The sequence below is a fragment of the Dasypus novemcinctus genome, chromosome 2 (assembly GCF_030445035.2).
Source record: "Dasypus novemcinctus isolate mDasNov1 chromosome 2, mDasNov1.1.hap2, whole genome shotgun sequence".
In the NCBI taxonomy this organism is placed as follows: Eukaryota; Metazoa; Chordata; class Mammalia; order Cingulata; family Dasypodidae; genus Dasypus; species Dasypus novemcinctus.
Genome location: NC_080674.1, coordinates 130,227,066 through 130,241,496, shown reverse-complemented (window position 1 = coordinate 130,241,496; position 14,431 = coordinate 130,227,066). Strand labels below are relative to the sequence as shown.

The window sequence follows — 14,431 nt, the reverse complement described above, 5'->3', positions numbered from 1 at the left end:
GGATAGTACATTTGTTACAATTGATATACAAATATTGAAATTATGCTACTTTTTGGTTTTATATTTTGGACCATATACTTTTATAAATTTTGATGAAATCTAATATGGACTATATCCATCACTGCAAGATCATTAAGAACAATTCTATCACCCCAACAGTTCCCCATGTGCTATCTATTCCATTCCTCCCTCTCCCTCCCCTAGGGACCCACAGCAACCACCAAGTTTCACTCTTTGAAGATCAAGATTCATAGTTACTTGCAGCAACATTGAGGGCTTGACATAATGGCCTGTCCTCCTCTATTAGGCAATGCCTAAGCTCTTGAGAGACTCCTGACCCTCTATTTGAGAACATCACAGGACACCCCAGAATGGGAGTCCAACACCTTCCTATGTGGGTCTCCATCCACTGATACAACACACTATGACAAGATGAACACTCACACACTCCCTAGAAGCCTGCCCCAGGTGCACCCTGTCCCCCATGCCCCCCACATCAGCACCCTAAACCAGTGATCCTCCCCTGCCATTTTTGCCAAAAGAACACACCCTATTTTGTAGTTTGAACCACATACCCGCAAATCCCCAGAGGTCACCTGCTCCCGCCCAGTTCCACAGACAGTCCAATGCACCTTCCCCATTCTACCCCCTCACAGACCTGCACCACCCAACGCGATAGCATCACTGCACTAAAGTCATGCCCATTCACTGCACAACTACACCTTTCCACCTTATCATAGAATTTGCCCATATAGACATTCACTCACAATCTTCTTCTCCCTTTCTATCTCCTGTAAACCTAACTTCCAGACTCTAGCTCAATGAGTCGGCTCAATTTGCTTATATCAGTGAGGTCATGTAATATTTGTCCTTCAGTGTCTGGCTTGCTTCACTCAACATAGGTCTTCAAGGTTCATCCATGTTATCCCATGTGTTAATACTGCATTACTTCTTACAGCTGAGTAATATTCCATTGTACATATATACCACAATTTCTTTTTTTTTTTAATGATTTTTTTTTTTTTAAGATTTATTTATTTATTTAATTTTCCCCCTCCCCTGGTTGTCTGTTCTTGGTGTCTATTTGCTGCTTCTTGTTTCTTTGTCCGCTTCTGTTGTCGTCAGCGGCACGGGAAGTGTGGGCGTCACCATTCCTGGGCAGGCTGCACTTTCTTTTCACGCTGGGCGGCTTTCCTCACGGGCGCACTCCTTGCGCGTGGGACTCCCCCACGCGGGGGACACCCTTGCGTGGCACGGCACTCCTTGCGCGCATCAGCACTGCGCATGGCCAGTTCCACACGGGTCAAGGAGGCCCGGGGCTTGAACCGCGGACCTCCCATATGGTAGACGGACGCCCTAACCACTGGGCCAAAGTCCGTTTATCTGTTGATGGAATTTGGGTTGTTTCCAACTTTTGGCAATAGTGAATAATGCTGCTATGAACATTGGTGTGCATATATCTTGTCGTGTCCCTGCTTTCAGTTCTTCTAGGTATATACCCTGAGGTGGGATTGTTGGATCATATGGCAGTTCTGCAGTTAGATTTCTGAGGAACCACCAAACTGTCCTCCACAATGGCTACACTATTCTACATTCCTACACATTCCTACCAGCAGTGGATATATGTTCCCATTCCTCCACATCCTCTCCAACACTTGTAGACCTCTGTTCTTTTTAATAGCCGCCACCAGTCTAATGGGTATAGGATGATATTTCACTGTAGTTTTGGTTTGCATTCCCCTAATAGCTACTGATGTTGAGCATCTTTTTGTGTGCTTTTTTAGCCATCTGTACTTCTTCTTTGGAGAAGTGTCTATTCAAATCCCTTGCCTATTTTTTAAATGAATTGTTTGTCTTTTTATTTTCAAGGTGTAGAATTTCTTTGTGTATGCTGGATCTTAGGCCCCTATCAGACAGATGGTTACCAAATATTTTCTCCCATTGAGTAGGCTGCCTTTTCATTTTCTCAACAAACTCCTTTGAGGTGCAAAAGTTTTTAATTTTTGAGGAGGCCCCATTTATCTATTTTTTCTGTCATTGCTCATGCTTTGGGTGTAAAGTTCATGAAATCATTTCCTACTACAAGATCTTGTGGATGCTTCCCTACATTATCTTCCAAAATCTTTATGGTCTTGGCTCTTATATTTAGATCTTTGATCCATCTTGAATTAGTTTTTGTATAAGGTGTGAGATGGTATTCTCTGCATGGTTTTTTTTTTTTGGCTTTTTTTTTTAAGATTTATTTTATTTCTCTCCCCTTTCCCCCCACCCCTGTTGTCTGCTCTCTGTGTCCATTCACTGTGTGTTCTTTTGTGTCCGCTTGCATTCTTCTCATGTGGCACTGGGAAACTGTGTCACTTTTTTTGTTGTTGCATCATCTTGCTGCATCGGCTCTTTGTCTGTACAGCGCTACTCCTGGGTGGGCTGCACTTTTTTCATGTGGGGCACCCCTACACAGGGAACACCCCTGTGTGGCATGGCACTCCTTGCGAGCGGCAGCACTGCACATGGGCCAGCTCACCACACGGGTCAGGAGGCCCTGGAGATCAAACCCTGGACCCTCCATTTGGTAGGCAGACGCTCTATCAGTTGAGCTACAACCACTTCCCTCTGCATGTTTTTTAAAGCAATTTTAGAAGGCAGAAATCTTCCTAAAATATAACAAAATTCTCATTTCTAATAATGAGTTTTGGAAATATGTCATTCTTCATGTTTACTCATTATTTTGAGTATCAGTTACTGCAGGGGCAGAAAAGAAAATAGAAAACATTGAACAAGAAGCCAGGCCAACTGAGTTCTTAGCAATGTGGCTGGCTTGTCACTCAGTCTCTCTGGTGGGCCTCACTTTGCTTATCTACAATAATAGCACGTTGGATACAACCAGTATTTCTCAAATGTCAAAAAAATGAAGGAACAGAACATTTGTAGATGGGGAGGTAAAATATTATAATCACAGGGCAGGGGGCATGGGAACAAGTACAAACTGCGTATATGATCCTCTCCCTTGAAACTAAGATTCTGATACACCCCATGGAGTCTATGCCAGGACCCCCATACATGCATATATATACTCACACCCTCTTGTCCCATTCTCCCAGCCACTGCGAATCACTGTTTTAGTATAAGCTATCTACCAGATCTAATTCTTACAATATATATCATATATACCCCTCACATGTATAAAGGCAGAAAAAAGGTTCAGAAATAGTGGCTGAGAGGCACACTGAAGTTTATTCGAATTCTGAAATCCTGCTTTTACTATGGTATTTACATTAACAGCAAGGAGCTGCAATTAAGACTTATAAACAGCCCCCAGCTACTAAGCTTTTAAAATTATTTCTAAAGTACTTTTTTTTCCCTCTATCCCACTGAGAGTTATTAATATTTCATGCTCTCAATTTCACAACCTCTAAAAACTCATTTCCATCTTAAATTCATTACTTCTGATCTATAGGATACAAGGAAACCAGATCAGCAAGCTTGTCAGAAATAGATATATTTATATATATATAAGTTTATATTTATATATATACATATATAAAGCAGGTTCTGAGGTTATTCTATGGAAGGACTGTTTGTTTTTTTAAGATTTACTTACTCTCCCTTCCCACCCCAGTTGTCTGTTCTCTGTGTCTATTTGCTGTGTGTTCTTCTTTGTCCGCTTCTGTTGTTGTCAGCAGCATAGGAATCTGTGTTTCTTTTTGTTGATTCATCTTGTTGAGTCAGCTCTCCGTGTGTGCAGCGCCATTCTTGGGCAGGCTGTACTTTCTTTTACGCTGGGCGGCTCTCCTTACAGGGCGCACTCCTTGCGCGAGGGGCTCCCCTAAGCGGGGACACCCCTATGTGGCACAGCACTCCTTGCGCGCATCAGCACTGTGCATGGGCCAGTTCCACAAGGGTCAAGGAGGCCCAGGGTTTGAACCATGGACCTCCCATGTGGTAGACGGACACGCTAACCACTGGGCCAAGTCTGCGTCCCATCTATGAAAGGACTGTTAAAGTCAAAAGCATTTTCTACTCTGAATCACCATCTACATTCCTAATAGTTGAAGTTGTTGAAAAATGATCTCTGAGTAAGGTAGCAATATACTTGGTTTATTAAAGGACTGATTTTCTTCTAATATTGTTTTACAAAAATAGAAAACTAAGGAATCTCACTGTCTGAATTCAACAAATATTTACTGAACATCTACCATGTGCTGGTGAGACTGGCTTGGGCATTATGGATACAAAATGAATGAGACATAGGTCTCTCCCTCTTTTCAAGAATTTAAGATACCAGAATAGAACAATGAGCTTTAAAAACAAATACGTATTAGTATTATGATGTATGAAACAAGGTAAAACCTAGTTACCAAAACTATAAGACTCCCCATCTTTTCCTGGGTGGGAGGGGGACACAAAAAGAAGAGTTCATAGAGGCTAGAGTAGAATTATACAAGAAACAAGAGAATCCTTTCTTCATGTTAAATATTTAATAAGCACTATGGTTTGTGCTACCTTTAAGTCTCTACCCATAATATCCTGCAATATAATGTAGGAGATAAAATAAAATCTTCCTTTAACTACACTAGGTATAAAAATTTTTAAATGGCAAATGCAACACACTGCTATAAGTTCGTAGTAGAGATTTATGCTTTTTGGGAATGAAGCAGGAGGATCAAAAAAGAGTTCAATGAGGAAAAAATATTTGAGTTAGGCTTTTTCAACTTTGAGAAACATACCACACTAAAGCAAAATATTAAAAATGGGGAAAACTGTGGGGAAGGAAGGTGGCATATGGGAACTCTGTACTTCATGCATGATTTTTCTACAAACCTTTAATTGCTCTAAAAAGAAATTTTTAAAAAACTTAGAAGTACTCTCATAGGTCAATATGGTAAATTAAGCAAGTTCCAAACATGGGAAACAGTAGGACAAAAGGCAGAAAAGACCACACTATAGTACAGAATAATGAGTAATCCAATTTGCATGAAGTGTAAAATGATACAAAGTTAAGCTGATACCAGATTGTAGCAACTTAAATGTAATGCCAATTTAGTAGATGGACAGAAAGGACTTACTGAATGTTTGCAGAAAAATAAATAGCATGAAGGACTTATACCTAAATACAAGTACTTTAAGCAATAATGCATATAGTGAATTAAAGTCAGAAATGCAAGAAAACCAGGTAGAAGACTGCAATAGTACAGAGGCATAAGACTTAACCCTAGAAAAGTGGCAGTAAAAACAGAAAGGAACAAATAGGAACATGCAATATACCTAGTAATGGCTATAGATAGAAAACACAAGTTAATGTTAGAGAAGGCAATGAAAATAAGATACCTCATTAGTTCATGGAATGTTTTTGTTAATTTTCTCTATTTGGGGCATTTTACACAAATGTGCAAAAACATAAACAAATATACACATAAAATTTTTACTGATTCTGCATTATAGAGTGACTAGCAATGTAATCATCAATTACTGGCTAATAGATTCTCAGTGACTATTTTTGAGCTAGACTATTTTTGAACAGCTTAGATAAGACAAATTTATTCTGTGTAAAACGTATGTCCTATATAACATATTATCCTAAACTACTGGCATTTATTTTATTATATCCAAACAAATTATATGTGCCAATTAAATTAATTCCCCTTCAGTTGGAAGGAGCAACTAATATTACAGTTTACTACCCTTGAAGCAGGGAAAAAGCAATATCAGAACTTTGGGTTTTTTTTAAAAAATCATCCTTTAGAAGAACAAAGTTGGAGGACTTAACATTTCAAAAGTTACTATAAAACAACAGTATATAAAACTGTGGTACTGGCATAAAGGTAGTGATAAAAATCAACAGAATAGAATTCAGAGTCCAGAAACAAACCCTTACTACATCTATGCCCAATTGTTTTTTAACAAGGGTGCCAAGACCAGGTTCAATCCCCAGGCCCAGGTACCACAAAAAAAAAAAAAAAAAAAAGGACAAAGATTAAAAGAATAAAAGTGTACCTTGGTATTCAATTCAAAGACTCTCTAAACTCCAAATTGACTTATTCATTCTTATCCAATTAAGTCATTCAACCATACTTTTCCAAATGATATCTTTACCACTTTAGTACATATGTCCGTTGCTTTTGTCTTCCCAGCATCTAACCCCCTTCTAAAAACATCCCAATTGCCCACTAGGCAACCATCATTCTCCATTCTCAATCTTTAAGGTTCAGATAGCTCCTGGGATGAGCACAGGAGCTAAACTAGGACAAATTCATACAGACAAAATCAGGGAAAGGCACAGGACACAAGTAAGAAAGTAAGAGTCAGTCCTAAAACTTTTACTGGGATTTCTGAGAAAAAGATTCTTTAATAATTACTAATGCTAGGCTTTTGGTAGCCATCTCTGCCATCTCATAGGAGGAGTCAACCAGCGACTAAATCTAACACCAAAAAAAGAGAGAGAGAGAGAAACAAACTCAAGACTATCATGAAGACAGCATTTGCAGCCATGGAAACAGCAACGTCATATATTAGGTCATTCCCTTGAGTTTTCAGTACATAAGAAAAATAAACCCCAGGTTTAAGGTTTAAATAAATTATAAGAAGTCTATAGTTTGATAAATGCATTAATACAAAATTTTAAACTTATTGTTCCAACATTGGCCACTCATTTGGGGTATGCTCTTAGAAAAAAAGAATGGAAAATTAATAACATATTAAGAAATAGGCCAAAAAAAATTTTTTTAATTCAAGAAATAGTCAGCTTTACCAACTAGAATGCAACATTTGCTTACAAAAAGATACATGGAAAATTTACATTTATTAAATCTGGGAAAACAAAATATCCCTACCTGGTCAGAAACTATAAATAAAATCATTACAGCTAATAGAAGAGGAGTGAACAGAAAAGTACAGTTGTAATAGAGCTTAACATAAAAGAAGTACACAATAGGAAATTTTCTACTAGTTTTTCCTAATGGCACAAAATATCCACTCTCACTTATATTTAGAGTTTATGTGAAAAATATACCTGTTTTCGTTTGCTAGGACTGCTGTAACAAATTATCACAACCTGGTGGCTTAAAACAACAGAAATTTATTCTCTCATGATTAATCAGTTTCACTGGACTGAAACAAGGGCAGTGCTGTACTCCCTCCAGAGGCTTTAGGGGAGAATCTGATCCCTTGATCTACCTTCTTGTGGATGCCAAATTCCTTGGCTTGTGGCTGCATCACTCCAATCTCTGCTTTAGTGGTCACAATGTCTTCTCCCTTTTTATGTGTGCAAAATTTCCCTCTGCGCCTCTCTTTAAGGACACTTTTGGTTGCATTTAGGATTCAGTTGGATAATCCAGAATAATCTCCCCAGTTTAAGATCTTTAACTTAATCATATCTGCAAGTATTTGCCATAACATTCACAGGTTCAAGGAATAATAATGTGAATGTCTTTGTGGGTCCAATTCTCAGCCTACCACAATACCATAAGTCATTTCAATAGCTATAGTTTTGCCAAAAAGGTTAAGAATATGGAAGCCATATGCCATATCTAATCATCTTACCATCTTGACTTAATTTTCTTCTCAAAATACTGTCTACCCACACTAACTGATGTAAATAAGAAGCTCTAAAAACTTTATATTTAAAATAAAAAGGGAACATTAAGACTCTAGTAAGAAAATGCCCAGTATGCAAATCTTAAGAACTGATTCTTCTGAACCAATTTAACACTCTATCCCTTGAAACTAAAAAGGTATTATCTTGACAATCCGTTTTACATCAAATTTGAAAATTAAATATGACCTTACCTCCAGATCCTAACTGCTTGTAGAATCTATATTCCAAATGTAGCTGTGGTGCTCTGGACTTCATGGGTTCCTTAAAAAAAATTTTTTTAAAGAGACAATATTTAAAGTATTAAAAGTTACAAGACCCTAAATTCAAATGTTAAACTTCTAAGGGTCAACCCTTTAGAGTGTAATATTACTTTAGGCATCTTTGCCTCTCTAGGTTAGAGCCATATAAAAAATCTTTATATTCAAGATAAGATAAACTGATAACATAAATGTACATAGGTTAAGTTGATACTAGGTCAAGCATTATGGAAGTCTCTTATGTTAAACTCATTGATATTCTGAACATTTATGACCTGGGAGATGGAGGACTATACCCTATATCTCACATTCCCAAGAATTCACCTCTGAATTGTGTATTTATGATGTAAAAGTTCTAGGTTAAAATGAAGCCACAGACAGATACAAAAGGCCAGATACTGTATGACTGCACTATTATGAACTAGATATACTGTGTTAACTCATGCAGTTTAGTAACTAGAATATGGGTCACCAGAAAATAAAATGAGGTTAGAAAATGGAAAGCTGAGGGTTAACTTGTGCAGAATTGGTAAAAAGGTTGTGTGCTAATATTTGGAAATGAATAGAAAAGGTGAAAGCACAATATAATGTTTGTAACTAGCAGTGCTATTATATGGGCATGACAGTGGTTGAAAGGGAAAGTCTAAGGTTATGTATACCACTGTAAAAGGAAAGCCAAAAAAGGTAACATGAGAGACTGTATAGCATAGTAAAACCTTAAGTGAAATATGAATATAGGTATACTGCATATATGACTTTTTATTTGTTTTTATTTGTTTTTAGGTACCGGGTCCAGGGATTAAACCTGGGACTTCATATATGGAAAGCCAATGCTCAACCACTGAGACACATCAGCTCCCCCGAGTTGGTTTTTTTCATTTGTTTGCTTATTGTTTGTGGGAGTTTTTTGTTGTTTTTAACGAGGCACTAGGAATCGAACCCAGGACCTCCAATGTGGGAAGCAGGCACTCAACCCTTGAGCTACATCCGCTCCCCAAAACTGTTTTTATTTGAAACTTAACAAATTGTTATATATGTTAATGTTACAAAAGGTCAATATCAGGCAAAAAAAAAAAAAAAGCCATTATGCTAAATGAAAGAAACCAAAGTACTACATACTGTATGGTTCCATTTACATAAAATGTAAATATAAATCAATTTATAAAAATGGAATTAAATTCATAGTTATGTTGGGCTCAGGAAGGATAAAAAGAATTGAGAACTGACTGCTAAGTGGTGTGGAGTTTTTCTTTTTGGAGTAATGAAATTGTTTTAAAATTTTTTGTGGTGATAAATACACAACACTGTGATTATACTAAAAGCCATAGATTGTATACTTTGGATGGATTGTGTGGCATATGAATATGTCTCAATAAAACTGCTTTAAAAAATGAAGCCACAGAGAAGTAGGAAAGAAGACAGATATGAAAACTTTAATAGAAGCAACAATGTCTTTTAAAAAAAAATTTATGAAGTATAATTTACATACTCTAACACACACTGTTCTTAAGTATTAGGTCCAAGAGTTTTGTAAACTATAAAAAACCCTGCAACCACCACCCCAAACAACTTACAGAACATTTCCCTCCCCCAGAGGCAATCACTTTTGGACTTCTATCACCTTTCAATTAGTTTTGCCTATCCTTGAATGTCATATAAAATATTATCCAGTATATGTATTAAATGTGTATTTGGCCTTTTTTGCTCAACATAAGAATGCAAGAGCTTCCAATGATTGACAAATACAACAGTCCAAAATTAAAAACACAATTTGCCAACAAATTAGCACAAAGAAAGGAGAATTGGGGAATTGGTTGGTAGATTTTTTAAAAGCATCAAGAATTCCTCATGAAGGAAGAAAAAAACAGAAAATATTTAAGAAAAGATTAGAGATCCAGACAAGACAGATTAATATATATTTGATAAGAGACTCAGGAAGAGAGAAAAGTGGGCAGAGACAGTAACTGAAGAAACATTTGCTATGAATATTCAAGAATCGATGAAGGACAACAAACCACAGATTCTAGAGGAATTTTCATTCCAAACAAGGTAACTGTGATCGTTAGGCTAATGTATCAACTCGGCCACATAATTGTGCCCAGTTGGTCAATCAAACACTAGGCTAACTTTAATACAAGGACATTTATGGGCTTTAGTCATCAGTGAGTTTACTGCATAGATGGCTGATTACATCTCCCATCAACCAGGGAGATTGCAGTCAGCAATGAGTGTCATTTTATCCTATCAGTTGAATGCTTTAAAAGGGGAAGTGATTTCAGCATTCAGAAAGAATTTCCCAGCTTATCTTTGGACAGCCAATGTCTCCTGGAAACTCATCAAGGACCTTCACTGGATTTTCACGTGCCTGTGGAACCTGGACTTATGCATACCCACTGTCATATGAAAGAATCTTATAAAATCTCATACTATTTACAGATATATTCCTGTTAATTCTGTTCCCTAGAGAACCCTAATAAAATAACTAAAAACAAATTTATACCAAGATGCATCAAAGGTAAACTATGACCAATAACAAAGACTTCAGATAAGGAATTATTAAAATCCAAATGGAACAATTATAATCATAAGGACTATTATAAACAATTCAGTTTTGTTCTTGCGAGGGAGGACTTTCCATCACTCACCTCTTCAAGTAAAGCTGGATAAGAGGACAGACACCCAAACTAGGGTATACTGGGTTTGAATCCTGACTCAACTATTTACCAGCTGTGTGACTTTTCGCAAGTTACTTTCTGTACTTCAGTTCCCTCACCTGTAAAATATCTTTCCCATAATATATGTAAAGTACTTAAAATAATGTCTTCCACATAATGGGTGTTATATTACCTATGATTCTTTAATTAGCTATCTGAAAGTATATAAACTTAAAATAAAAAAAAGATACCCACTTAGCAATCACAAGTGAAAATAAATACATCATTTATTCAATTACTAATATCTGCTGGGTAAAAACAGAAATCCAATCTATCTTAGTTAAGTCAATTTCAAATTGACTCCAGCACTTGACTAGCAGTAAATTTTATTATACCACCATATAACAAGTCATCCTACCAAAGAATAACATTTTTATTACTCATGGAAAGCAGGTTATATAAGTGCAAACAATAAGAAATGATGGTGCCTGAAGTCAAATTAACAAGTTATCCTGAACTAGAGCAACACTGTTAATATAAAAATCTTTATAAGAGATTTAAAAAAAAGAATAGTCAATACAATTCACTGAGTACCATGTTAGCAAATAACACCTTTATTTGTACCAAAGTACAAAGATCAGACAGCACTGACGATATAGGGACATAGCATATTCAAGTGATTACTTTTATGGCAGGTTCTGAAGAAAATTATGTTATCTGCAGCAAAAAGATATAATAGAGACAAACCAAAACATAGATAAGGAAGTGACAATCCAAATATCAAACTAAGATCCAACACAATTCATGTGAAATTTTTTGTCCTTCCAATATATACTTTTAGAATGATTTGAAGAGACTATTACTATATTTCAATCTCAAAATGCTAAGGACAGGGGAGTGGATGTAGCTTAGTGGCTGAGCACCCCCCCTTCCATCCCCAGTACATACATACATACATACATACATAGACAAAGATCCACAAATATTCCCAATTCCCCCAAAGAACACCAGAATAACCACAATTACTGAATTTAATGTTGATCATTGGTCTTTAGAAAGGGCAAATCAGAGTACAGGAGTAAGATCTAAACAAACCAAAAAAGAAAAAGAACTGAGGGGGTAGAGTGATATGGCACAAAGAAACTTTAAAAAGTGATATATGTATGAATACACATGAAGGCTGAAAAATAAGATGTATTTATGTTTAAGGTATCAATGGAATGGTCAGGGTAAACAAGTTCCAAATCTGAAAATAAGATCTAAGGGTCACCAGTTGATGACTGAAACAGATAAGGAATGGTCAGCACTGTCTCTCACCCTGACATAATGGTTTATTTGCCAACAGAGATCAATAGGATATTCATATGTTTAAGACATGCTTCCATGAATGGAGCTGTTCACTATAGGCTGCTGCATCAATAACACAGAATATGGGCTTTTACAAACTTCTATGCTTGTGTACCACCCCCAAACCCAATGCCCCTACAATGTCTAGATCCAAGACCACTGGCCTAACATATGAGAAAAGGAAGAATTCCAAAGAAGTGAAAGTCAGCCATGCCCATTCAAACACTACCCCTTGCATCCCAGACCTCTCTATTATAATTCAGACATACTAAATCCCCTTGCCCTAATTCCACACTCATAAAGGAATCTTGTAGATTTAATTTCCCATGTAGATAAGCCTACAGAAAAAAAAACATAGTAAAATCCCTTATTAGAAATTAGAAATTAACTCTTTGCCAAATATTTACATCTCTGCGTACTTGATTACTATGAGTCCACCTCTGAGAAATGATGACAATCTTGGTAAAATGATTTAACCAGATTTTGTGTCATAGCCAGGAACCAAATCTTAGAACCATGGTGAACTCATCTAAGTATATGCCATTCTGAAGACTCATGTCAGCTAGCCAATTTCTCCTGGTGACACCACAACCCTACTGTGTATCTTTATTTCCCACTGAAAATAAACATTTGTTGCAGTGAAACTTGGTCTACACTCACAGTAATACTTAAAATTAAGTAATGCAGTTTTTCCATGTCAAACCGAAAGTGTTTCTTGTCCTTCCCACTTGCCTATTCCTCCAATGGGTTAACTAGTATTTAAAAATAACAGTCTCTCCTGAAAAATTCATCTCTCATTACTCTGATAACAGAGATTATATTGTCAGAGACAAAATTAGAAAAGCAGGCAGACTGGGAAATCCAAGCTCTACTTAACCTCAAGGAAACCTGGCTAGAAAAGCAGATAGAAAAGTTGTGCCAGAATAAAGAAAGTTTTGTCCTATGGAAATAATTACCAGATCCCATTGCTTCCAAAGGAGATCTCTTTGACTTGCAGCTGCTGAATTAGGCACATTTAGGACTCCAAGATTGTCTCACGGGAGTTTGCTTTTGCTGTTATCCTCCACCCACATCAAACATTTCTAAATCGCTGAAGGTCAAGCAATAGCCAGCTTTACCATATATAAAATATCAATAGAAAAAGAGATTTTGGAAGCTACCTCAAAATATGTTTTTAAGGAATGTAATCCTGAATACTACGTTTTTGTTTTGTCCAAATGTTTGGATTAGAAAAAGGAATCTTGCTTTCCAATTTTTAAATTCTTTCTATAGTGCTGCTAAAGTAAAAAGATGGAGTTTTCATGGCTTAGAAAGACAAAAAGGATACATATAATTGAGGGCATACCAATATTATGAGCTTAATACAAAAGTCAGCTATTCATATAGAATTTCTTTTCAAATAAATACCCAATTTATAAGTGACATGAAAACAAAATTAATTTATAAGTTAATAATTAAAGGAATAGCAAGAAAATAATTACGGTAAAATAAGAAACATAAACTTACCAGCTTAATTGCCACATATTCATTTGTGTATAAATTTTTCCCTTGAAAAAGAAAGAAAGAATGTCAGTGTCTGAGAGTAATTGATTTTTACAGATATAATATACAAAAGTATATTCTCCACCCCCCAAAAAAGTACATAATACAGTTAAATGAAGCACCAACAATTAAGCAAAAATTCAATGAATGACAAGGAAACATTTAAATTTATTATCAAATCAATGATCTATTTACAATTTCATCTGGGTTCAGAGAAGTAAATGATATTAGTAAACACTTTATGCCACTTATTAAAATGGAAAGATTCTGATTTTGTTGGAATACTTCACATAACTTAGAAAATAATGCTAACACGTGCTAACTAAATTTCAAAATCAAAAATCCTATATATATAAAAAAAACAAAATTCCTCTTCCTATTCACTATTTCATTTTAAATCCTTCATTATTATTGGATATAGTCTTATTAGGGCTTATATTTAATATAGCAAATAGATCAAATACATAGAAAAACCTGGAATATATTAAAGATGAAATAAAATAAGAAAAGTATTTACTCAATAAAAACTAGTTAGCTACTTTAAGGGAAAGAGGGGTTATTCATCTTTTGACCATATTAATTTGTAAATACTTTAAAGAGTTGAATATAAGCTATAAAACAATTTTAAAAATTATCACCCAATATATAGTTCTTTCTGAGTATATAAAGAATGGAAGACATGAAGCTCAAGAAGTAGATTTTATATAGACTTGACTGTATAAAATATTTTAAACTTCTGTATGTTGAAAAAAATCTACCCTATTTTAAAAAAAAACAGTTTAGTGACAAACCAGAATAGAAATTTAATATAATTGATATGTAAAGAATTACATTAATATTTGGCACTGGCAAATCAAAAGTAATTTAGAAAATTCCAATAGATCAACTTCTATAGTCCAAGTTGAACATTACAGAGAATTTTGGAAGCAGTAAGTTAATATATAAATTTAAATTTTGTGTATCTTTCAAAGTACTAAAAATTAAAAAGAGTGATAAAATAGAGCAACATGTGATTTCTGAATTTCCAATATTTTTTCAAT

The 14,431-nt window shown here is 35.6% G+C and overlaps 1 protein-coding gene across 8 annotated transcripts in view; it reads right to left on the bottom strand.

Annotated features, from left to right (window-relative positions):
* Positions 1 to 14,431, bottom strand: part of CSNK1G3 (casein kinase 1 gamma 3) — a 110,981-nt gene that overhangs the window by 53,780 nt on the left and 42,770 nt on the right. For all 8 annotated transcript variants that reach the window (XM_004456894.4, XM_012524555.4, XM_004456898.4 and 5 more), the window contains exons 3-4: positions 13,356 to 13,396; positions 7,783 to 7,852 (exon numbers count right to left, since the gene is read on the bottom strand). In XM_004456894.4, the coding sequence (XP_004456951.1) occupies positions 7,783 to 7,852; positions 13,356 to 13,396 (111 nt within the window). The remainder of the gene's footprint in view (positions 1 to 7,782; positions 7,853 to 13,355; positions 13,397 to 14,431) is intronic.